Source organism: Lagenorhynchus albirostris, chromosome 1 (genome assembly GCF_949774975.1).
Source record: "Lagenorhynchus albirostris chromosome 1, mLagAlb1.1, whole genome shotgun sequence".
Lineage (NCBI taxonomy): Eukaryota > Metazoa > Chordata > Mammalia > Artiodactyla > Delphinidae > Lagenorhynchus > Lagenorhynchus albirostris.
Window position 1 is genome coordinate 162,258,755 of NC_083095.1, and position 24,760 is coordinate 162,283,514.

The following is a 24,760-nucleotide window of genomic DNA, read 5'->3' on the forward strand; positions in this document are numbered from 1 at the left end:
TGAAGAATTGATTGTTGGGGGCAGAGGTAGGGGCTAGGGAGGTGGATGCGAAGGGCCCAGTTAGGAGCCTTTTGTAGAAGTTTAGGCATTAGATGATGGTAGAGTAGACCAGAGCAGACAGAATTGGATGTAGAAAGAAATGGTTAGTTTGTTGATATATTTGAGGGGGTATAATTGAAAGAAATTAGTGTTATTGAGACATATCTGTATGGGAGAGAAGTAAATCAATAATGACTTCCAGTTTTCGAATAGGAGCAGCTGGTTGGACAGTGATGTCATTTACTCACATTAGAGAATACTGAAAGATAAACGGATTAGGCCATAAGATTAAGAGTTGAAATGCCTATGAGACACTGAAGTAGGTGAGTCTGACGCTCAAAAGGGAGGTCTGGATTTTGGGGGTAGAAATATGAGACTCATCAGTGTATAGATGGCATTCAGAACCATGAAACTGGATGAAATCACCAGGGGAGTAAGTCTGTGTAGAGAAGAGGAGCTGTGAAAAGAAGACTGAAAAGAAGTGGATGGTGAGAAAGGAAAAAAAATATATCAGGAGAGTGTAGTATCCTGGAACTCAAGAGAAGAAAATGTTTCAATGGGCATATTATATAATAGAGAAATATATTTACAATGGAGAGTATAGATATCAGGTTAATATATTACAAATGAATAGTAAAAAGACAGAAGCCTATAGAGAAATGCAAAAGTGATATGAATAGGCAGTTCACTGAAGGGTAAATCCTAATAGCCGATACACCTATGAAAAGATGCTTAACCTCACCATTAATCAGGGAAATGCAAATTTAAAAGAGCAGAAATGCCTAATGCTGTCAAAGATTGGAAGGGAGGTCATTTTCATATCTTGGTGGAAAAGTGAATTATTATAACCTTTTTTGAAAGCAGTCTGGCAATATCTATTAAAATGAAAAATACCTCTAATATATGATCCAACAGTCTCACTCCTGGAAATCGTATCTCATGGAAATAGAAGCATCAGTGCATAAAAATCTAAGTATGTTTGCTGTAGCCTTTTTTAAGGGCAAAAACACTAAAAATAAGGTAAATTCCTTATTTAACATTCCTCAGGAAAAAGTTGGGTAAATTATAGGTTATCTAATTACTGGATTATTATGCAGTCATTAAAAATAAATGAGTTAAATCTATGCCAGTTGACTTCAAGGACTTTTAATAATGCAGAGAATTTGATAAAATGTGATTCATTTTGTGTGCATGTGTGTGTGAGAGAGAAACACCATAGTCACCCCCCCAAAAAAAAAACACTTCTGCCTGTGTATAAAACATTTGTATATTGGGCTTCCCTGGTGGCACAGCGGTTGAGAGTCTGCCTGCCGATGCAGGGGACACGGGTTCGTGCCCCGGTCCGGGAGGATCCCACATGCCATGGAGTGGCTGGGCCCGTGAGCCATGGCCGCTGAGCCTGTGTGTCCAGAGCCTGTGCTCCGCAATGGGAGAGGCCGCAGCAGTGAGAGGCCCGCATACCGCAAAAAAAAAAAAAAAAAAAATTGTATATGAACATGGAGAAAAGCATACTTTGCTATGAATAGCTATGTCTCGATATTCTCAGGGGGATTGGTTCCAGTACCTCTGCATATACCAAAATCTGCAGACACCCAAGTCCTTTATATGTAACCTACACACATCCTCCCATATACTTCACATCATCTCTAGCTTACTTATAATATCTAATACAATGTAAATGCTGTATAGTTACCAGCACTTGGCAAATTCAAGTTCTGCTTTTTTGGAATTTTCTGGAATTTTTTTTCTCAAATAATTTTCATTCCACGGTTGGTCGAATCAGCAGATGAGGAACCATGACTACAAAGGTTCCAACTGTAATCATTACCTTGGGATAAGTAGGTCTGAGAGAGGTTGTAGAGGTAAACCTCCACTCACCTACCACTCAATATGTGTACACACACACACACACACACACACACATCTCTATTTAAAAGAAAAAGGATCTCCATGATAAAACAGCTTCTGTGACATATCCCATTTATGTAAAATATATGTGCATGTATATAAAAGACATGAAAAGATAGTCACCAAAATGATAATCTAAAGTATAATTCATTTTTTTAAATAAAATGCTAAATTGGGATATACTTGTCATCATTTTTTTCTCCTTTCAATACTGGTTCAGATGGAGAATCTTGATATTGATCAGATAAATTCAATTTTCAGATAGAATAAAGATAATTTTGAAAAAAAATTTACAAGATTATTATCATTTTGTGCTCTTTACTAACTTCTGTTTCAACATCCATATTTCTTTTGCAGTCTTAACAAACGGTTTGTTTTGGATATAAGCTAAATAATATTGAGACAAAGAATAAAAATTAGAACAGATTAATGGTCAAATCCAGAAGCAGCTAGCTGTGTTCAGTTGAGTGATAAACCTAACTGAATATTTCAATCGTGAACACACTTACCTACTATTGCTACACATATTTGCTCAGTAGATACGAAGAGGCTCTCATACTTTTTAGAAAGAAAGTATTTAAATTATTGTATTTATTGATTTTTAAATTGAAATTGAAACAGATACCGTGACTGTCAATAATGCAAACTTCTCAGAGCACTGTGAAGACCTGTGGGTTTGGAAACTACCATTTACAAAATGTTGGATTCTAGCCTAGCTGATTTTCTCTTGCCTTGTCTTCATGCATTACTCAGTATTCATCTTGACCTACCCCCACCTTTGCTGTTTCTCTCTATGATTTAGCTGCTCTGACTTCTTTCTTTCCTCATTTTGCTTTTTTGAAGCTTTGTTTTGCCTCTACTCTGTTCATACCCATTTTGTGATGCTAACATTGCTCCAGTCCCTTTGGATGAAGTCCTATAACTTTTCTGATCACTCTCTGCTAATGAGAAGTCCTCAAAGCAGTTCTAGTACAAAAGCAGACTAAGTTCAATAATTAATATGGTCAATTCTGTTTATTTAAAACTTCAAACTTTATTTAAAGCCAAAATTTCTCCCTACCAAAGGCTGGCCTACTGTATTAAGAGGGGGGGTCAACTAATTTTTTTGACCTTACTTAATGTATTGACTGCTCATCCAACATTCTTCAGCCCTCTAGGGTTGAAACGGGTAGAAGGTAGCAGGAAAGTTCTTATTAGACTAATAGCTGTTGTGAGCTGGTGTTGATACTGTCTGGACTGGGCAGCTGTTTAGGGCTGATTCTTTTGCTCATGAATTCTTTTTTTTTTTTTTTTTTGCGGTACGCAGGCCTCTCACTGCTGTGGCCTCTCCCGCCGCGGAGCACAGGCTCCGGACGCACAGGCCCAGCAGCCGTGGCCCACGGGCCCAGCCGGTCCGCGGCATGTGGGATCCTCCCGGACCAGGGCACGAACCCATGTCCCCTGCATTGGCAGGCGGACTCTCAACCACTGCACCACCAGGGAAGCCCCATGAATTCTTTTGTACTTTGTTTAGAGCTACCCTGTTTTACCTTTTGCTACATGACAGATTACTCCAAAATTTACTGGCTTAAAACAATAAACATATTATTTCACAATTTCTGTTTATCAGGAATCTAGGCATGGCTTACCTGGACCTTCTGCCTCTGTCTGTCACAGTCATCTTACGGCTTGACTAGGGAATGGATTTGCTTCCAAGCTCACTCCAGGAGTTGTTGGCAGGATTCACTTCCTCATGAGTTATTGACTTTAAAGGCCTTATTTCTTCATGAGCTGTTGGCCAGAGCCATCCCTGTGTTCCTTGCCACATGGGCTTCTCCACAGAGCAACTCATGATATGGCAGCCAGTTTCCTCAGAGCAAGCAATCAAGAGGGCAAGAGTCTGCAAGCTGGAAGTGACATCCCATCACTTTTACCATATTCCATTCATTAGAAGTAGATAACTAGATCTAGCCCACACTCAAGAAGAGGGGATTACACAAGGCCATGAATACCAGGAAATGAGGATTATTGGGAACCATTTTAGAAGCACCCTACCATCCCACCACCAGTAATCCTGGGATTATCTCATCTTCACTTCTCTTGATACAGGCAAATGTATCTCCTGTGAAGTCACTTAGTCCAGCCCCTCCTCCCTAGACATGTCACGGTACATTTCTGCCTTCTTTCTGCCGTGGTCCCCTCACCTCCACATGGCCCTCTTGGATAGGATTTAAGACAACTTTCATACTACAGTAAGTACCCTACATACGTATAACAAGTTCTGTTCCAAGAGCGCATTCGTAAGTCTAGTTTGTTCATTAAGTCCAACAAAGTTAGCCTAGGTCCCTAACTAACACAATCGGCTATATAGTACTGTACTGGAACAGGCTTATAATACTTTTCACACAAATAATACATAAAAAACAAACACAGAAAGAAAACATTTTGACTCTTACAGTACAGTACCTTGATTGATTTTATTATTTTTTTTAAATATTTATTTATTTGGCTGTACTAGGTCTTAGTTGCAGCATGTGGAATCTAGTTCCCTGACCAGGGATAGAACCCGGGCCCCATGCTTTGGGAGTGTGGAGTCTTAATCACTGGTCCACCAGGGAAGCCCCTCAGTACCTTGAAAAGTACAGTAGTACAGTACAAGAGCTGGCATCCAGGGGCTGGCATCAAGTGAACAGGCAAGAAGAATTACTGACTGGAGGAAGGAGAGGAGGTGGGAGATGCTAGAGCTGAAGGATCGTCAGCAATAGGAGACGGAGGGCGAGCTGCAATTTCACTCACACCTGACGTCGATGGCACAGGTTCTGGTTCCTTGCTGGATTCAGTTCTATCTACCCTCTTGAAAAGAACCCAGTGATGTCTGGGTACTAGCTCTTTTTCTCATCATAGATGACACGGTAGCACTGGATTGCATTCTGAATGGCTGCTGCAAGCTTTGTGTAGCATTCTACGTTCGGGTCCTGTGCCTCAAAAACTAACAGTGCCTCCTCAAAAAAAAGAAAATCCCCTTGCCATTTCCTGCGTCGTGAATCTCTTTGGTTCTTCAGTTAATTCTTCCTCTTGTCTCTCTTCGTCCTTTCTCTGGGCCTCCAGTTCCATCATGTCCTCATTAGTAAGCTCCTCATGTTGCACAGCAAGGAGTTCAGTGAAGTCATCCTCTTGGAGATCAAGCTCCAGCTTCTCGCTGAGGGTCACTAAGTTGCTGAAGACTTCTTTGGACTCCCTCATCCACCTTCTAAAATCCATAAAAATCGTGAACAAACTGCGTGAACAAAGGTTCTTCCAAACCCCATTCATGGTGACGGCTGTAACCTCACGCCAAACAAAGTCAGTGTTTTTTCTGGCCTTGTAGATGTTACAGTCCTTCCAAAATTGTCTCAAGGTTGTTCCTGATCTGTCACTCGTCTTTACTGCCTGATGAAAAGTGTGATGCAAATAATATTTTGAAAGTCGCTGTAACTCCCTTGTCCATAGGTTGGATAAGTGACGTAGTATTTGGTGGCAGGTGCACTACTTTGACGTTGGGATGAAAGGGATCCATGAATGGGGAATGGCCTGGAGCACTGTCAAGCAGCAATAGAATGTTGAATGGGACGTCCTTCTCCATGCAATATTTCTCTACCTCTGGGATAAAGTAGTGGAAAAACCAGTCCTGGAAAATGGCCTGTGTAACCCAGGCTTTGGGGTTACTCTTCCACACAACAGGAAGAGCCCTTGGCTATATTTTTAAGGGCTCTTGGGTTCTCTGAATGATAAACTAAGAGAGGCTTCAGCTTCATATCACTGGAAGCAATGCCACCAAACAACAAGTGTTAGCCTGTCCTTTGCTGCTTTATAGCCTGGCATCAACTTTTCCTCCTTACTGATGTAACTTCGGTCTGGCATCTTGCAGTACAGTCCTGTCTGATCCACATTAAAAACCTGCTTGGGTAAATATGCACCTTCATCAATAATTTCTTGAAGCATTTCAGGAAATTCCTGGGCAGCTACCATATCTGCACTCACTGCCTCAACACTTAACTTTTACATTGTGAAGGTTGGCTGTAACCTTGAACCAATGAAGCCAGCCATGGCTGGCATTAAAAGATGTGCCCTCTGATTCTTCGCCGTGTTTCTTCTTCAAGTCTTCATGAAGGCTTTTAGATTTCTCTTGAATCAGCATTAAGCTGAGCAGGACTCAGCGCTGATGCTGATCCTGCATCCACACACTGAGAAGTTTCTCCATGTCCTCCATCACTTTTCCACGCTTCTTCAATATTATTGTCAACATCATCAGCACGGCAGACTTCACATTTTTCATGATCGTCCTTGTTCTTTAGAATCATGCTGATGGTTGAACGAGTCGTAAGAACGAGCAACGCCTACCATCTTTTCTCCTCGTTCCACTCTCAGTTATTTTCACTTCTGTTTACATCATTACCGCTTGGCGTTTCTTAGCGGTACCAGCTACATCACTGCTGCTTTTATGCTTGCTTCCAGACATCCTGACTTGAAATAAAGATACTGTACTACCGTACTCTCTACAGTGCTGTACAGTAGAGTACACAAAAGCACAACCACTTGTAGAGGATGCATGCATGTGACAGTGTATACCAGACACGTGAACTACCTTACGTGGTTGGACGTGCGGATGCATGTTTGCATCTTTAAAAGTTCACAACTTGAAGGTTTGTATGTAGAGTACTTACTGTATCTCTAGCTAATGGTCCATGGAAGACTTGCATTCTTACCACAAGAAACTCTTGAAGTGCAAGCCAACCTCAGTGCATTCATCACCCATTTCACTCTGCCATCAGAGGAACTAACCAGGAAGTCCTGTACTCTTTCTCAGGATTTCTCAGACTTGAGTCAAACACCAGTCTCCTGTGACTCCCAAGCTCTAGAAGATATATCTTAAGCTCTCCAAGTAGTCTTCTTGAAACTTATTTCCCTAGGTCAAGGTACTTGGGGAAGAGAAGCTTTTTCCAAAAATCCTCTCCTAATCTCTATCTCTTTTCTTGCCTTCTCCAACCTTTCTTTGTTTTGTTTTGTTTTCTTATTGTGCTAGAGCTAAAGTTTACAAGGTTTTTTGCCCACATTCTTTGCAAGTTTGGCATGGTGGTTACTCACCTCATTTTGGAATGTATTATCTGTTGTCTTAGATCTTCAGCTGAAACTGACACTCAGGTAGTTCCATATCAACATCCTGTTTTATATGCTTTTGCCTTCTTCCTGCTCCTTCTTTGAATGCGTCTCCCTTGGATAGTTGCCTACAGTCACTATAACAAGAAAAGTGATTAGTAACTAATTTATTAAACCAAACAGTAAAACATAATAGAGAAAAGATGGAGGGAAGATTAATAAAGATTGGGGAAGGGAAGAAGTGAGGGGAAAGCACTAAATATTTTGTTTCAGATTAGAATAAATAGGTAAATATTATCTTAATATTATTTGTAAATATTATTTTAATAGTGTTCTTGAAATATAGGAAGTACTTAGTGAATTAAAAATGAGGTATTTGAGTTACAATTCATGTAATAAAAATAAACATGAAGAGAAAAAACAGAGGCATAAAAAGCCAGACATTGTTACAAACATAAATGGTTCTCCATTTGGATTGATAAATAAAACCCAGCAATGCAGTGTTTAAAAGAGACCGATCTAATAACACAGAATAGTAGAAGACAAAAATTTGCCCCAGTTGGAAAGATCTATTTATCAGATTTGAATAAAACAAGTAATGGCAGTAATTTATATCATATAAAGTAGAATTTAAGGGGAAAAAAACGGATATTGTATATCATTTCTTGTTGACAACATAAAGCTTGATGAGTTGACACCAAAAATAAAAGATGTTCCCAAATTGGTACAAATACTGTGAATTAGATTCACAAGTGTCTGAATTTAGTTTAACATGATTGTTTTTCTTTACATTTTTTTGATGGGGGAGGCAGGGTTTGGAGGATATGAGTAAAGCAGTGAATTCTCTCCCCATTAAAATGTGCTATATAAAATCTTGCATATAATTAAGGAAATTTTGCTGGAGGAAGACCAGCTAAGACTCCTTACTAGGGAAATAGAAAAGGGAAGGCTAAATTCTGCAAATATAGTGTCCTTAGAAATTCAAACCAAGTATATAACTGGAGACTCATTCCAAACCCCCCTTGTAGTGGGAAAAGGTGCCTCTATATCTGATCAGATGAGGTTCTCCTTGGTTCAGAGGGGCTGAACCATAGAGGGGCTGACGGTTTAAAGGAAAAGTCATCCAGCACACGTAGACAGTAGAGTCTGGAAGCTTAATTGTCCATTTGCTCTTTACCTAATAAAAATTCCATTCTGCTATTATTTTTTTAATCAGACTTGCCGGGGAAAGCCCTAAGCATCAATATTTTTATTGGGTTACTCTGACAATATTTTTGTTTATTTTTAATTTCAGAAGAAATGTTTTATAGTGCTACCGTTCCTACCCCATTGAGATAACTAGCATTGATAGTTTGGCGTGTACCCTTCCTAATGTTTTCCTCCACTTACATAAGCATTCACATGCACGTATGGTTTTATGTAGTTAACATTTTTTATCCTGCAGCTTGCTCTTTTCACTTGTCGTCCTTGATATATTGCTAACTTTCCAAGTCAGTGCACATAGATCTTGGCTATGAATGTGCCATACTATGACTGCACCATAATTTAGTTAACCATTCCTACCATGAAGGCCCGTTAGTTGTTTCTTCTTTGGCAGGAGAGCCTCAGTGAACATATTGGTTTGTTTATGTTTACATACTCACTCATGTTCTTATTTCTGTAGGATAGATTGGTTCCTAGAAGTGGAATTGTTAGGCCATGTGGTATGTATGTTTTAATTTTATAATATATGCAATCATATCAATTTCTTAAATGTTTGTAGCAGTTTATAGTCCTTGTAATTATTTATGTGGGTGCTCATTTCCCTACACTTACTATTAGGCACATTTATAGCTTAAGAAAATAATTCATAGAATTATTTTGTGACTTGTGAAATCACAAAAGTAATACAAGAGAAAATATGGGATAATTTTTGGGTAATCTTAAAGTAGGAAAGGCCTTTTAAGCAAGATACAAACCCATAAGGCACAAAGGAAATGATTAATAGCTGTTACTATATAAAAATTAAGAAATTTCTGCTAGCAAAAAAAATTTTGCAGATGAAGTCAAGACAAACGGTAAATGGGTAAAAAACGTAACAAATTGTAGGAAAAGGGCTGACATAGATAGGTAGACAGACAGACAGGCATACAAACAAAATGAGCTTCTACTGATCAGTAACAAAACTAGACAACAACCCAGTAGAAAAATGGGCACGGGATATGAAAAAGCAGTTTATAGAAAACATAATACAAATAACTTTTTAACATATGAAAAGATGTTCAACATCATCTATAATTAAGAAAGTACAAATTAAAACAAAACAGCATTTTTCACATAGCAAATTTAGATAAGATAAAAAGATAATAAATTATTCCTTATTAGTGAAGATGTAGGGATTTAGGGACTCATGATTGGTGGAAGTGCAATCACTAATTGACAATTTGGTGGTTTTAAAAACTTAAAAAAAATTTTAAAATTGAAGTATAGTTGATTTACAATGTTGCGTTAGTTTCAGGTGTACAGCAAAGTGATTCAGTTTTATATATATATTCTTTTTCAGATTCTTTTCCATTATAGGGTATTATAAGATATTGCATATAGTTCCCTGTGCTATACAGGAGGTCCTCCTTGTTTATCCATTTTATATATAGTAATGTGTATCTGTTAATCCTAAACTCCTAATTTATCCCTCCCCTGCCTTTCCCCTTTGGTAACCATAAATTTGTTTTCAATGTCTGTGAGTCTGTTTCTGTTTTGTAAACAAGCTCATTTTGTATCTTTTTTTTTTAAGATTCCATATATAGTGATATCATGAGATATTTGTCTTTGTCTGACTTCACTTAGTATGATAATCTCCAGGTCCATCCATGTTGCTGCAAATGGCATTGCTTCATTAAAAATTCTTTTTTGAATTCAGTTGTTTTTAGCTTAAGTATTGTATGTACACAGTTTTAAAAACCAACTTGGCTTATAAGAAAGCACAACAGTTTCCTGTCTCTCTCTCTTTTTTTTTTTTTTTTTGGCTGCACTGGGTCTTCGTTGCTGCACATGGGCTTTCTCTAGTTGCAGCGAGTGAGGGCTGCTGTTTGTTGCGGTGCGTGGCCTTCTCGTTGTGGTGGCTTCTCTTATTGTGGAGCCTGGGGTCTAGGCAGGAGGGCTTCAGTAGTTGTGGCACACAGGCTCAGTAGTTGTGGCGCACAGGCTTAGTTGCTCCGCAGCATGTGGGATCTTCTGGACCAGGGCTCGAACCCATGTCCCCTGCATTGGCAGGCGGATTCTTAACCACTGCACCACCAGGGAAGCCCCTCCTGTCTCATACTGATTTATTGACTAAACAATATCAGTTGACTCCATTTTAAGAGCAAGGTTATAACCAACTTGTTATACTACCCTCATCCTCTCTCCCCTCTTCTCCTATTTTTACCAAAATATTATTATGAAATTTTTGAAACGTATCAGAAGTTGATATAAAAAGTGAACACCATAACCCACCACACCTAGAGTCTACAATTAGCATTTTGCTAGGTTTGTTTTATGACATTTGTATCCATCTAACAATTTCTATCCATCCATCAATTTATTTTTATGTATTTTAAGTTAATTTACATACATTATTGTATTTCATTCCTAAACACTTTAGCATGCATGTAATTAACTAGAATTTAATGTTTATTTACATTTTTGAGGTGAAAGTTACATACAGTGAATATTCCATTTGATGAGTTATGACAGATTTATACACCCATATAATGCAAACCCCTATCAAGATATGAAATATACCATCACCCCAGAAAATTCTCTTATGCCTCTTCCCACAGTCAGTTACCACTCCCACCTTCCCCCAGAGGTAATCACTGTTTAGAGTTTTTTTCCATCACAAATTAGCTTTTTCTTTTCTGGAACTTCATATAAATGGAATCATGCAATATTCCATTTATGCAATATTCCAGTATTACTCTTTTATGCAGACTTCTTTCATTTACCATAATGCTTTTGAGATTCATCCATGTTATTGTATGATTAGTACTTTGTTCTTTTTATTACAGAATAGTATTCCCTTGTGTGAATACACCACAGTTTGTTTAACCATTCTCATGTTGATGGACATCTAGACTGTTTCCAGATTTTCACTATTATGAGTAAAGCTGCCATATACATCCTTGTACAGATCTTTGTATGGACATAAGCTTTCATTTCTCTTGGGTAAATGTGTAGAGCACTATGACAGTTTGGTATGTTAAAAGATATCCACGGTAGATACCACTTCACACCTGTTAGAATGGCTAAAGTTAAAAAGACTGGCCGCACCAAGTGTTGGTTAGGATGTAGAGCAACTGGAACTCATGTATTGTTCAAGGGGGTTTAAAATGGTATAACCGGGCTTACCTAGTGGTGCAGTGGTTAAGAATCCACCTACCAATGCAGGGGATACGGGTTCAAGCCCTGGTCCGGGAAGATTCCACATGCTGCGGAGCAGCTAAGCCCGTGTGCCAAAACTACTGAGCCTGTGCTCTTGAGTCCGTGTGCCACAACTACTGAGCCCGCGTGCCACAACTACTGGAGCCTGCGTGCCTAGAGCCCGTGCTCTGCAACAAGACAAGCCACCGCAATGAGAAGCCCGCGCACCACAACAAAGAGTAGCCCCCGCTAGTCGCAACTAGAGAAAGCACGCATGCAGCAACGAAGACCCAACACAGCCAAAAATAAATAAGTAAAATAAATTTTTTTTAAAATGGCATAACCACTTCAGAACACAGTGTGGAAGTTTCTTACAAAGTTAAACATATCCCTACACTATTACTCACTAATCCTTTTCCTGGGTATTTATCCAAGTAAGATGAAAGCGTATATTCCCCCCAAGAAAGGTACAAGAATAATTTTAGCAGATTCATTCACAATAGTCAAAACTGGAAACAGTAACAAATGTCCATCATCACATAAAGAGAATGGATGCAGTAGAATACTACTTGGCAATATAAAAGAATGATATTAGAATTATATTACTAATATAATATGAATTCATCTCAAAAAGACATGGAGCAAAAGAAGCCAATGACCAAAAACTTGTTGCTTTTTTTTTTTTTTAAGTTCAGGAACAGGCAAAACCGATCTGTGATGATGGAAATCAGGAAGGTGGTTGCCTGTAGTGGATGAGAACCAGTAGGGAGTAGGAGGAAATGTTCTGAGATAACTTAAAGTTCTGTACTTGATTAGGGGTTGGTTAAATGGGTATATGCATATATCAAATTCTCGTTAAATATATTCAATACATTTAAGATCAGTATATTTCATTATCAATTTTACTTCAAAAAAATGCAGATAGAGTGCTTCCCTGGTGGCACAGTGGTTAAGAATCCGCCTGCCAGTGCAGGAGACATGGGTTCGAGCCCTGGTCTGGGAAGATCCCACATGCCGTGGAGCAGCTAAGCCTGTGCGCTCAACTACTGAGTCTGTGCTCTAGAGCCTGCGAGCTACAACTACTGAGCCCACGTGCTGCAGCTACTGAAGCCCGCATGCCTAGAACCCGTGCTCCACAACAAGAGAAGCCACTGCAATGAGAAACCCGCACACCGCGATGAAGAGTAGCGCCCACTTGCCGCAACTAGAGAAAGCTCGCGCAGCAACGAAGACCCAACGCAGCCAAAAATAAATAAATTAAATAAGTAAAATTTTTTAAAAATGCAGCTAAACCCTAAAAATGAGTTTATTTATACCTGTTCAAGATTGAACCTGTGTGGACAATTGCTTAAGACTGAGGGAAAGTTGGGGGAATAGGCCAGATTTTTTATACATTTCAATTTAAAATGTGCCTGCTATAATTTAAAAAAAAAAAAGAGGGATCTGGCAATATAAATGAAGATCTTATATGAAGATCACACCAAATCCCTCACTTTTTACTATTCAGCCTGAGTTTTTCCATTTGTCAGATTGGCTCTCCCCAGGTATACTGTGAGGATGTGTTAATGCCCCATATATGCTCCTCCTCCAGAATCAGCAATGTAACATATGAATGAGGGACCTCAGTCAGTCATCTCGCCTATCCCCTACATAAAGCCTACAATAAGTTAAAAGCACTGTGTTCTAAGTGTAAGTGTATTGTGACCTCTCAAAATTATTTATTATTTTCTAAAAATGAAAATGGCGAGGTTTTTGAAAGTTTAATTGAGTGAAAAACAAAATGTCTTTCAATGTGAAATTGCTCTGTCAACTAACAAGTGATGATTTTTATATTCTTGAAGATAATTACGGACTGGTTTTCAACAGATTTTTTGAACTCTTATTTTGGAAGTTATCTCCTTATGTTTGGGGTCCTAACAAAGTGTTATTTTCAGATATTAAGTTGATCAGTTACCTGTTTGTTAATCCAGATATACTCAGATTTTAAAAATTCTTTCCCCTTCCTCTTGTATACATTTCCTTTTTCCATAGTGTGCTTTCCCTTTCTTCCCCTACAGTAAATTTGTTGACTCATTTATAGACTTCTCTTTATCTAAAGCCATTTTATAATATCACAAGCGTTTTTCCCCTCTGTAATTTAACCTCACCTCATAAACTTTAATAGGTAAAATGGTCTTTTTTTCCTCCGCATTCTTAGTCAGCTAGCCCCCAAAATTCTTCTTATTGGCATACTCAAAGAGACAAGTTTGTTCTTCTTATTTCCTTTTCTTAAGCATAGAGACTCCTTTATACTATAACCCCATAATAGTTTTTCTTAGTAATCTGTGATTGAAAGTGGTCTGTGGTGTACCTTTCTCTTCTTCACAGCCAGGGTCACTGATTCTCATCATGTAAGTATAGGCTTCTTCAGGTCCTGAGTCAGTAAGGAAACTTTGGTCCTCGAGGAATATTTATTATGCACCAGTCATGTATCAGGTGCTGCTTTAGGCAGTAGAGCTATTGTGGAGAACAAAGCAAGTTTCCCTCTCACAAAGATTATATTCTAATGTGAAGAAACAAACAAATACTCAAGGGCAGGGAAATTCTTACAATAAAAATAAAGCAGAATAAAAGAATAGAGAATGACAGGGTAAGAGGTATTATTTTAAGTTGGGTTGTAGGGGAAAAGCCCTCTGATGCAGTGCTATTTGAGCAGAGATTTGAACAGAGTACGGGAATGAATGGGCCATGAGCATTTCTGAGAGAAGAGACACTGCCAAGGGAGGGACCTTGGTATCTCTGCCTAGCCCTCTGGCCCTCAGGACTTCCCTTCCTCCACTCAACCCCACCCCCAACTACCATCTGGACTCGGTACCTCTAAGCTACCACACATAATAAATTTGAGCCACTGTGTGGAACCTCTTACCCCAGCATTCTGATAAGATTCCCCTGGTGTTGGTGCCTATCTGTATTTTAATCACTTCCTATTCACCCTATTGGTGAGAGAGAGGATTCCCACCATATGTTTTTGGGAATGGCTCAACACACAACACTGGGCAGATAAGATAGGCAACAATGTATTAGTTACATAAACTCACATCCCAGAGGAGGAGGACACTGCCTGCCTTACAGGGCGACCTGGAGGTTGCACTCAGAGACAGTGAACAACTCAGGCAATGGGAAGAAGACTTTGTTCCCACAGGAGGATGTGATTGGCTTGTCTGAATAATTCCGAGGCTAGCAGGGAACCAAAACCGGGGATAAAGGCTAGCAGGGATTAAAAAGAAACTTTGCTTGGTCCCTTTAATGAAGAGGATTTTTTGACTAGGGCACCTTATCCACAGGAGCAGAGCGAGGAAGAGAACTTGCAGGTAGACCATTCAAGACCATCCCAATTTTACAAAATGTTGAGGCAGCACGTAATACTGCACTTTGGGTCTTACACCACAATCTGAACCAAATCATTTGTTACACAGTGAGTTCTCTGAACTCAGCAGCATCACAAGAATTATCAGACTTCATTGCTTGATTAAGATAGGAGCTTAGATATCTGAAGATAATGAATAATGACTTAGTCAAAGTAACAATATAATGTTTTAAATTAACATAGAAAGTGGTGACCCAGTTTTTTTAAAGAACTTTAACTCTTTAGCAAGGAACTTTTGTTGTTTGTTTTAAAACAAATTTAAAGATACGACAGAGTCAGCACAAAGTCCAAGAAGTTATTCTAGTGAGATATGGCTATCTATGCAGATTACAGGAGGTAAAGAATAACCTTTTACCATATTTTGTTAAGAACAGAATACTCCAAGACCAATTTCTTATTTTAACAGAGAACACCAAATTCTGGTTTTGTATTAATAAATATTTGACATTAATGGATTTAGAAGCTTTCCCTTTTTAACCTTATGAATAAATCCATCAAAACTGAGCCAGCTTTGGAAAAATTTTAATATTTCATTGCATATTTTAGACTGTTATTTGCAGTTATTATAGTCCAAGGCAAATAAATTTCCCTTTCCACAAATCTACAGCTTTCAATATCCAGGTTTGTCCTTCATTATCCTCTTTCACATTTTGGAACAACCTAGATACTTCACTTCAAGTACAAGACTAATCTTTTCCCATTAATAAACAAGAACACATGCCATTCATTACCTTTGCATACATGGTTGTATTTCTGTGTCACTGTTGTTCTTAGTATAGTCTCAATCTGCATATCAATTATAACTTAACCAAGGTAACTAAATTCTGTTTCACAGAGAAACTGGGAAATTTCTGTTATATACAAGTGTTTTAACAAACCAGCAAAGCTCATGGATATACCTAATACACATATCCTTTCCACTACATAACATATAAAAATTAAAATCATATATATGTTAAAACTACACTTGCTGACCAGTGTTTCAGTATTCTGTCTTACTTAGGAATTATTCAGAGATGCAAAGATGATCCTTTAACTCAATTTAATATTAGTCCAAGGTCTTAAAGTTAACTGTTGGAAATTATGTTTAATCTTAACATACCACAGAACATAATTACTGTTGATATAGAAAAGTTTGTCAGAATTATAATTTAAGTTTACGTTTTCCTTCATCTTAAACATTATATGGAAGTAATATTAGCTTATCAGTAGACCCTTTTTTCCTTTTTTTTAATGTCCATTTTATTCTTTTTTTAATTATTTTCTTATTTGTTTTTATCTATATGATGATGCCTTTTTTTATTATTATTTATTTTTGGCTGCATTGGTCTTCGTTGCTGTGTGCGGGCTTTCTCTAGTTGCGGTGAGCAGGGGCTACTCTTCCTTGAGGTGCGCGGGCTACTCTTCCTTGAGGTGCGCAGGCTTCTCATTGCAGTGGTTCTCTTGTTGCGGAGCTCGGGCTCTAGGTGTGTGGGCTTCAGTAGTTTGTGGCATGAGACCTCAGTAGTTGTGGCTCGTGGGCTCTAGAACGCAGGCTCAGTAGTTGTGGTGCACGAGCTTCATTGCTCTGCAGCATGTGGGATCTTCCTGGACCAGGGATCGAACCTGTGTCCGCTGCATTGGCAGGCGGATTCTTAACAACTGCACCACCAGGGAAGTCTACCAAGGGAGGTTAGGTAAGAACTTCAGAACTTAAGGAATTCAGATGTAAATTAGTATCTTCATGAGAAACCCCAATTTTATTTTCTTAAATTTACTTATATTACACTCTACAATGATTAAATCCAGATAAAGAGAAATAGTTATTTTTAAACCAAAATTGTAAACCAGTCTGATTTGTTCAAAGATTCACTTTGATTACTTTAATTTGGATTCTTATATAAGAATACTTACGAGCTAACAGTTCCTGTGAGAAGGGTTTTTCCTTAAAAAGCCACCACATTTAATATAGTGTAGCACTCCTTTAATTAAAAAATAGAAAATTGGACATTTTTTAAAATATTAGGAAAATAAACATGCACTGATGCAATTTTGCAGTCTCAGGGCAAAAATCCCACAGATTTAAGCAGACTTAATGTTTTGTTGTTGTTGTTGTTGTTTTTATAACATCTTTATTGGAGTATAATTGCTTTACAATGGTGTGTTAGTTCCTGCTTTATAACAAAGTGAATCAGCTATCCATATACATATATCCCCATATCTCTTCCCTAAGCAGACTTAATGTTAATCAGAAGAAACAAAGGCAACTCATCCACAGGAACCACAGCAGGAGGATGGAATGCTTTATAATGTATATCAAAAACAGCTGGAGGCTTCTTAAAACCCTGATTCTTGGGCCTAACCCTCATTAGGGTTCTGGACTGAGAACTAGCATTTCTAATGAGTCCGCAGGTGACACTGATGGTGAAGGCCCAGGGATGAGCTCTGAGAACAAGTTTTCTAGGAAATGTGAGGCTGCCTGCCTCCAGGCCCCAAGTCCAGCCTCAGTTCTAACTGACATTGCCTGTGTCTCTGCAGTGAACAAAGCAGACAGATAAACAATGAACAATAACAAAAAGGCCACCGTATTTGAAGTATTCTACATTCACTTTTTAATTTCTTGAGGATACTTAACGTTCCTTTATATTAGATTTTTGTAATCTTATTAGTGTCTGTAAATCAGTAAAAACAGTAAAAAAAACCACCGTATTTGAAGTATTCTACATTCACTTTTTAATTTCTTGAGGATACTTAACGTTCCTTTATATTAGATTTTTGTAATCTTATTAGTGTCTGTAAATCAGTAAAAACAGAGCTCTTTCATTTTAAGAAATTTATATCTAATTTGTTAATACCCTTCCCAGAAACAGGAAAATGTTTCAAACTCACACAGGGAAGGGTAAAGACTCTCAAGTATGATAGGCACACAGAGAGCCTACGGCTTCAGGTCTACTTCAGTTACAGGTTAAAGGAAACACAAAATACATGTACTCACTGATCTAGATCTCAAAGGGCTTTTCTTCTTTCCAGTAAAAGCAAGACATTCTTCTACAAACCAAAAGACTGTTGTACCAGATTATTTGCCCTGTCATACCCAAAAGAGAATAGGTCCCCATCCTCCTATTAACGGGGAATAACACACTGGCTGTGTGCAAACCAGAATCAGAACCAAACATAGCCAAGAACCAGAAATAAAAGTGAAAATAAAAGTCAGGAAAATAGAAACAGTAGAAAAACAGAAACTCTGAAGTTAAAGTTCTATTGCCACTTGGTATTCACTCTAGAAGCCAAAACAAACAAACAAAAACCAGTGCCCAGGAGGTACACTCTTTAATTGGTTCAAGAAGGCATATATATCCACTTGAACAACTTCGTATAATTCCAAAACTGTCAAAGTGTAATTTTCAAAACAAGACTCAGTAAGATATAGTGAGTGCATGTCAACATTTAACACCTTTATGAGGGAACCAGCATGATGGTAAAGCCACTATTTTGGCATTATTTATTACAGGGGTGTGAACTCAGATATTCAAAGGGGCCAGGCAAGCAATTGTAAGTAAGGGAAGCAGGCATTAACAACGTTGCCTAGAGAGTGGTGGGGAATGTAGCAAACTTGAGAGAACATACCTTGTCTGAAGGCAGCTGTTGATCATCTTCAGCTAATTGTTGCCTCCTGGGAATGCAAGCTTAGTGTTGCTTATTCCTATCTTCCATATTTTTTCACGGAGGCTATTGTTCTGGGTTTAAGATGAATCTTCCAGTTTTAAAGTGTTGATACCTAATTCAGTTTTTTAAAAACACTGTATGAGCCAAACAAAACATTTCTTCAGGCCAGACATGGCCTAAGGGCTGTCAGTTTGCAACTTCTACAGTAGATGTTAGTTATATAACACAGTGAAGGAAAAGTTTAGCCAAAAGTTGTGTTTTATTTGAAAGAAAAGTTTTTTTAAAAAGATACACTTTCAGTTTTCTCACAAGAGTGAAAAAAAAAACATGATGTGATAGTGTTTTGTCGGCTAGCAATTCAGTGCCTCCCACATACATAAACATACATTTCCATATTAAGTTCTATTTTTTGTCCATTTAAAATATAGTTATTCATTTTCTGGAGATCTATATCATAGCGTGAATATTCTTAACACTACTGAACTGTAAATTTTAAAATGGGTAAGATAGAAAATTTTATGTTATGTATTTTTTACCACAATAATATATGTATGAGAGAGAGAGTGTGTGTGTGTGTATAATTGAATTTTATTCAAAATGAAATGAAATTACTCATTTTAAATTGTCTTTGTAGGGTAGTGTATTGAATGTAAAACATACAGTGTTTACCCAGAAGTTGTACAGTCGGTAACGGGAAAGCCCAGAGGCAAGGAGATACTTTGACAGGCTGCTGTGGCCTTGTCAAAAGATCTTGAGAACTTTTTTAGGGAACTAAATTTAGTAGTGGGAATGGTGTTCAATTTGGAGACATTTCAGGAGCCAAATTGGGGAATTTGGTGAAAAACTGAATGTGGAGCTTGAGGAAATAATAAAAAGATTAAGGTTTCTTCTTGGTACTGAGTGTACCAGTACTTAAGATAGGAAACAAAAACAGATTCAGAGAAAATTAGTTCAGTTTTAGGCAAGGCATGGAATTTCAGGACTTGAAGGAAACCTAGAGGTTACCTAGTGCAACCGTCTCATTTTACAGATGTGAAAGTCATTAAGTGATATCTTCGATATCACAATTGAAGTCAGAAGCAGGACTAAAGTTTCTAGACTGAAAGTCCATCTTTTCTCAGTACACCAGGGCATCTGTTCTGTGACACATGGTTCTTTCAGTTCAGAGATGAATGTTGTGATGCTGTAGTAATCCTCAGGCTGTCGCCATATGTTAGTTCAGAAGGCCTGCAGATATCTTCAGGACACAGGATACCAGACCCTTTTCCTTGCTCTGTAAACTCCAAGTATGCCTCTTCTGAAGAACTCCAGGCCTTTTCTTCATTTTAAGTTGCTTGTAGGACATGTAAATGGAAATGGTTTGTAGATGTTTGTAATTTCATTCCTGGAGTTCAGAGGAAAGGTTGGAACTACAGATGGAGATTTAGGAGTCAAGGACCATTTCTTGAAACATTCTAGGGAATGATGTTTATATAACTATGTAGCATTCTAAAGAACTTAGACTTTATCCTATGAGAAGTTTTCAACCTCAGCTGTACATAAAAATTGCTGGGTCTGGGGAAGGATTGATGATCTTTAGTTTTTAAAAGCCCCAGAGGTTTCAGATGCACAGCTATGACAAGCTGTTGAAGGATTTGACACAATCAAATATGCATTTAAAAAGGTAATGTGAGCTTCAGTGGATGGGGAGAGACTTGCACTAGTCCAGGCAAGAGATGATATCTTTCAATGACTACATAATATTTTGAGTTAATGTTCTGTAATTCTCCTATCTTGTAAGGGTGGGATATAAAAATTTGTTACTATCCCCCAAAAGTGCATCTTCTGTTTCTTTTTTGTTATTCTTTTGAATTATTTCACTAGGACACATTCCCAAGAGTAATTCTATTGAGTTGAAGGAAATGAGTAGTTTTGGCTCCTGATTATGTATTACCATAATAGTTATAATCAATTTACAGTGTTACTCTCCATGTGGTGTGCCAAATACGACCTTTAGAATCATTTTATAAGGTTCAAGGAAAGGAAAACTGTTGGGATTTTTATTAGAGTGATTTTATTTTGAAATTAACAATAAATTATCGGAACAATGTTTATATCATGTTTATGCTATTTTACATGGTTTTATCTTTAATAGATTGATGAACTCCCAGAGGGAGCTGTGAAGCCTCCAGCAAATAAGTATCCTATCTTCTTTTTTGGCACCCATGAAACGTAAGTCAACAAAACAACTTAAATTTTCAACAATTCTAATTTGATTCTGCTAGACTACATTATATGTTGTTAAAATCACTTTATATTATTTTATATGTTGTTAAAATCATTATAATCAATTATATAAAATTGCAAAGATAATATATTTTTTCTTAATGTAAAGATTTTTCATTTATTTGGCTTTTGAATATCATTTCTGTTTCTGCTTAAATGTTGGGCATGACCCAGAAGTTTCCTTTAGGACACTTTTAAGACCTAGAGAGATGTCTTCCATTCATATTTCACAGAACAAAGTTATGTTCTCTCAGTCTCCTTCAATTTGTCAGACCCTGAAGGAAACATACTACCTTTCTAAGTTTTTGTAATTGTGTTGGTCAGAATACAGATTAAGCTATTGAATAAAGGAAACTGAAAATACAGTGTCTCAAATAATATAGGAATTTACTTCTTTTTTTGGAAACAGTCCAGGGATGGGGGATCTAGATAGATAGATAGATAGATAGATAGATAGATAGATAGATCTGTCTATCAAGGTAGATAGATCAAGGTGGATGTTCCTTCCGCTCTGCTCTAGGGACCCAGGTTTCTTCTGTTGTATTGTCCTACCATTCCCTAGGGCATTGCCCTTGTCTGCTTATTTAAAAAAAAAGCAAAAACTGGCTCAGCAGTACCTGTGCATCTTCCAGGTAGAGGGAAGGGGGAGAGAGAAGAGGTAAGGAAATGACACAGCAGTTGAATATGTGGCTTACAGTTGCATTTATACCAGTGGCAAGAACTTGGACATATGGTCACATCTAGCTGTAAGGAAGCTGGAAGCATAGTCTCTAGCTAGGCAACTTTGTTGGGGAAGCAAATTGGGAGGAGTACCCATTAAAAGAAAGACAATGATAATGGATGCTAGGGAACCATAGGCAGTCTTGACACACAGAACCTGACACACTGAGAACGTATATGGTTATTTACAACAAGGACACAAATGGAATAGAAACTGCAAATGGGAGGGAAAGCTAAAAACTAAGATGAAATCTTATATTCAGGGTCACCCCCTATGTTCGTGTGAATGTTAGTAGAGCCAGGCATGAACTTCTTTTCTTTTTTGCGTTACGCGGGCCTCTCACCGCTGTGGCCTCTCCCGTCGCGGAGCACAGGCTCCGGACGCGCAGGCTCAGCGGCCATGGCTCACGGGCCCAGCCGCTCTGGGGCATGTGGGATCCTCCCAGACCGGGGCACGAACCCGTGTCCCCTGCATCGTCAGGCGGACTCTCAACCACTAAGCCACCAGGGAAGCCCTAGGCATGAACTTTTTTTCTTTGCTTGCTGTCTCTACCACTCTGACATCTTCCTCATTCTCGTATTGAAAGAGAGCTAGCTAGGAGAGGGCCGTTTAAGGCATATTTCTTTCTTGTCTTCATGTGAGAAATTTATGTTTTTTTCAAGAGGTTAGTTTTATTTTCTTTGTTTTATTTTTATCTAATAGACACTTGTGGACTATGCAACTTAACATGTTTTTCTCCTTGAAGAGGTTGCTCGAAACTTAGAAATAAATGTTTTACCTATAGTAATAAGTGCGTAGGGCTTTGTGATACCCATTTTTGTATTTCCCTCATTCCTGCTTCCCTTTTATGTCTGTACCATTATTTTGCTTTTCCTTTAGAACCTAATTCCAAGTGATCTGATTGTACATCTAGAACAAGGCAGGATTTGATAAACAAGATTATCACGTTTCCATTGCATACACCAAAATCAACCATTTACTAATATTATATGGTAACTTTCATTCACTTAGTAAACATTTTCTAGATATTCTTTAAGGCACCGAAAATAAAAGTTGCCCTTAAAGAATTTGCCACCTAGTATATTGCTAGTACAAGTAACAGAATCATTCCAGTAAACAGTGTGAAGGATTTTATGGAGTTATTTCTTATAGCATCCTTAATATAAGTCAGTGGCATAATTCCAAGTCTCAATTCAGTAAAAGCAATTCTACCAAGGAACAGTGTGATACAGTCCATATGTGAGTTTTTTTGCTGGATTAGAAAACCTGTTATAACATTGTTTCAGCTGATCATTTACTAAGTATTGGGTGTCCTTAAACCTGAGATTATATGCCCTGGCAAGTACCTAATATTCAATCTCCCTGTGAAGGCAAAGATTCTGTGGATGTTGCTAAGCCCTATATACACAGTGCTTTACACAGTGCCTGGCCCATGGTAGGTGTTTTTTTGTTTCTTTGTTTTTTGAATTTTATTTTATTTATTTTTTTATACAGCAGGTTCTTATTAGTCATCAATTATATACACATCAGTGTATACATGTCAATCCCAATTGCCCAATTCATCCCATCCCCACCCCCCGCCGCTTTCCCCGCCTTGGTGTCCATAAGTTGGTTCTCTAAATCTGTGTCTCAATTTCTGCCCTGCAAACCGGTTCATGTGTACCATTTTTCTAGGTTCCACATATATGCGTTAGTATACGATATTTGTTTTTCTCTTTCTGAGTTACTTCATTCTGCATGACAGTCTCTAGATCCATCCACGTCTCAACAAATGACCCAATTTCGTTCATTTTTATGGCTGAGTAATATTCCATTGTATATATGTACCACATCTTCTTTATCCATTCGTCTGTCAATGGGCATTTATGTTGCTTCCATGACCTGGCTATTGTAAATAGTGCTGCAGTGAAAATTGGAGTGCATGTGTCTTTTTGAATTATGGTTTTCTCTGGGTATATGCCCCGTAGTGGGATTGCTGGATCATAAGGTAATTCTATTTTTGGCTTTTTAAGGAACCTCCATACTGTTCTCCATAGTGGCTGTATCAATTTACATTCCCACCAACAGTGCAAGAGGGTTCCCTTTTCTCCACACCCTCTCCAGCATTTGTTGTCTGTAGACTTTCCGGTGATGCCCATTCTAACTGGTGTGAGGTGATACCTCATTGCAGTTTTGATTTGCATTTCTCTAATAATTAGTGATGTTGAGCAGCTTTTCATGTGCTTCTTGGCCATCTGTATGTCTTCTTTGGAGAACTGTCTATTTAGGTCTTCTGCCCATTTTTGGATTGGGTTGTTTGTTTTTTTAGTATTGAGCTGCATGAGCTGTTTATGTATTTTGGAGATTAATCGTTTGTCCATTGATTTGTTTGCAAATATTTTCTCCTATTCTGAGGGTTGCCTTTTCATCTTGTTATGATTTCCTTTGCTGTGCAAAAGCTTTGAAGTTTCATTAGGTCCCATTTGTTTATTTTTGTTTTTATTTCCATTACTCTAGGAGGTGGATCAAAAAAGATCTTGCTGTGATTTATGTCAAAGAGTGTTCTTCCTATGTATTCCTCTAAGAGTTTTACAGTGCCCGGTCTTACATTTAGGTCTCTTATCCATTTTGAGTGTATTTTTGTGTATGGTGTTAGGGAGTGTTCTAATTTCATTCTTTTACATGTAGCTGTCCAGTTTTCCCAGCACCACTTATTGAAGAGACTGTCTTTTCTCCATTGTATATCCTTGCCTCCTTTGTCATAGATTAGTTGACCATAGATGCGTGAGTTTATCTCTGGGCGTTCTGTCTTGTTCCATTGATCTGTGTTTCTGTTTTTGTGCCAGTACCATACTGTCTTTATTACTGTAGCTTTGTAGTTTAGGCTGAAGTCAGGGAGTCTGATTCCTCCAGCTCTGTATTTTTTTCCCTCAGGACTGCTTTGGCTATTTGGGGTCTTTTGTGTCTCCATACAAATTTTAAGATGATTTGTTCTAGTTCCGTAAAAAATGTCATTGGTAGGGCTTCCCTGGTGGCGCAGTGGTTGAGAGTCCGCCTGCCGATGCAGGAGACGTGGGTTCGCGCTCCGGTCCGGGAAGATCCCACATGCCGCGGAGCGGCTGGGCCCGTGAGCCATGGCCACTGAGCCTGCGCATCTGGAGCCTGTGCTCCGCAGCGGGAAAGGCCACAGCAGTGAGAGGCCCGCATACCGCAAAAAAAAAAAAAAAGAAGAAGAAGAAATGCCATTGGTAATTTGATAGGGGTTGCATTGAATCTGTAGATTGTTTTGGGTAGTATAGTCA

At 38.3% G+C, this 24,760-nt stretch overlaps 2 protein-coding genes across 2 annotated transcripts in view; one reads left to right on the forward strand and one right to left on the reverse strand.

The window, feature by feature from the left end:
• The window catches only part of HDGFL3 (HDGF like 3), a 73,951-nt gene that overhangs the window by 29,095 nt on the left and 20,096 nt on the right, over window positions 1-24,760 (forward strand). Inside the window, exon 2 of the mRNA XM_060157576.1 lies at window positions 20,628-20,704. Coding sequence (XP_060013559.1) covers window positions 20,628-20,704 — 77 coding nt within the window. The remainder of the gene's footprint in view (window positions 1-20,627; window positions 20,705-24,760) is intronic.
• The window catches only part of TM6SF1 (transmembrane 6 superfamily member 1), a 53,409-nt gene continuing 48,310 nt past the window's right edge, over window positions 19,662-24,760 (reverse strand). Inside the window, exon 11 of the transcript XR_009542117.1 lies at window positions 19,662-19,877. The gene's annotated coding sequence lies outside the window, so the exon portion shown is untranslated. The remainder of the gene's footprint in view (window positions 19,878-24,760) is intronic.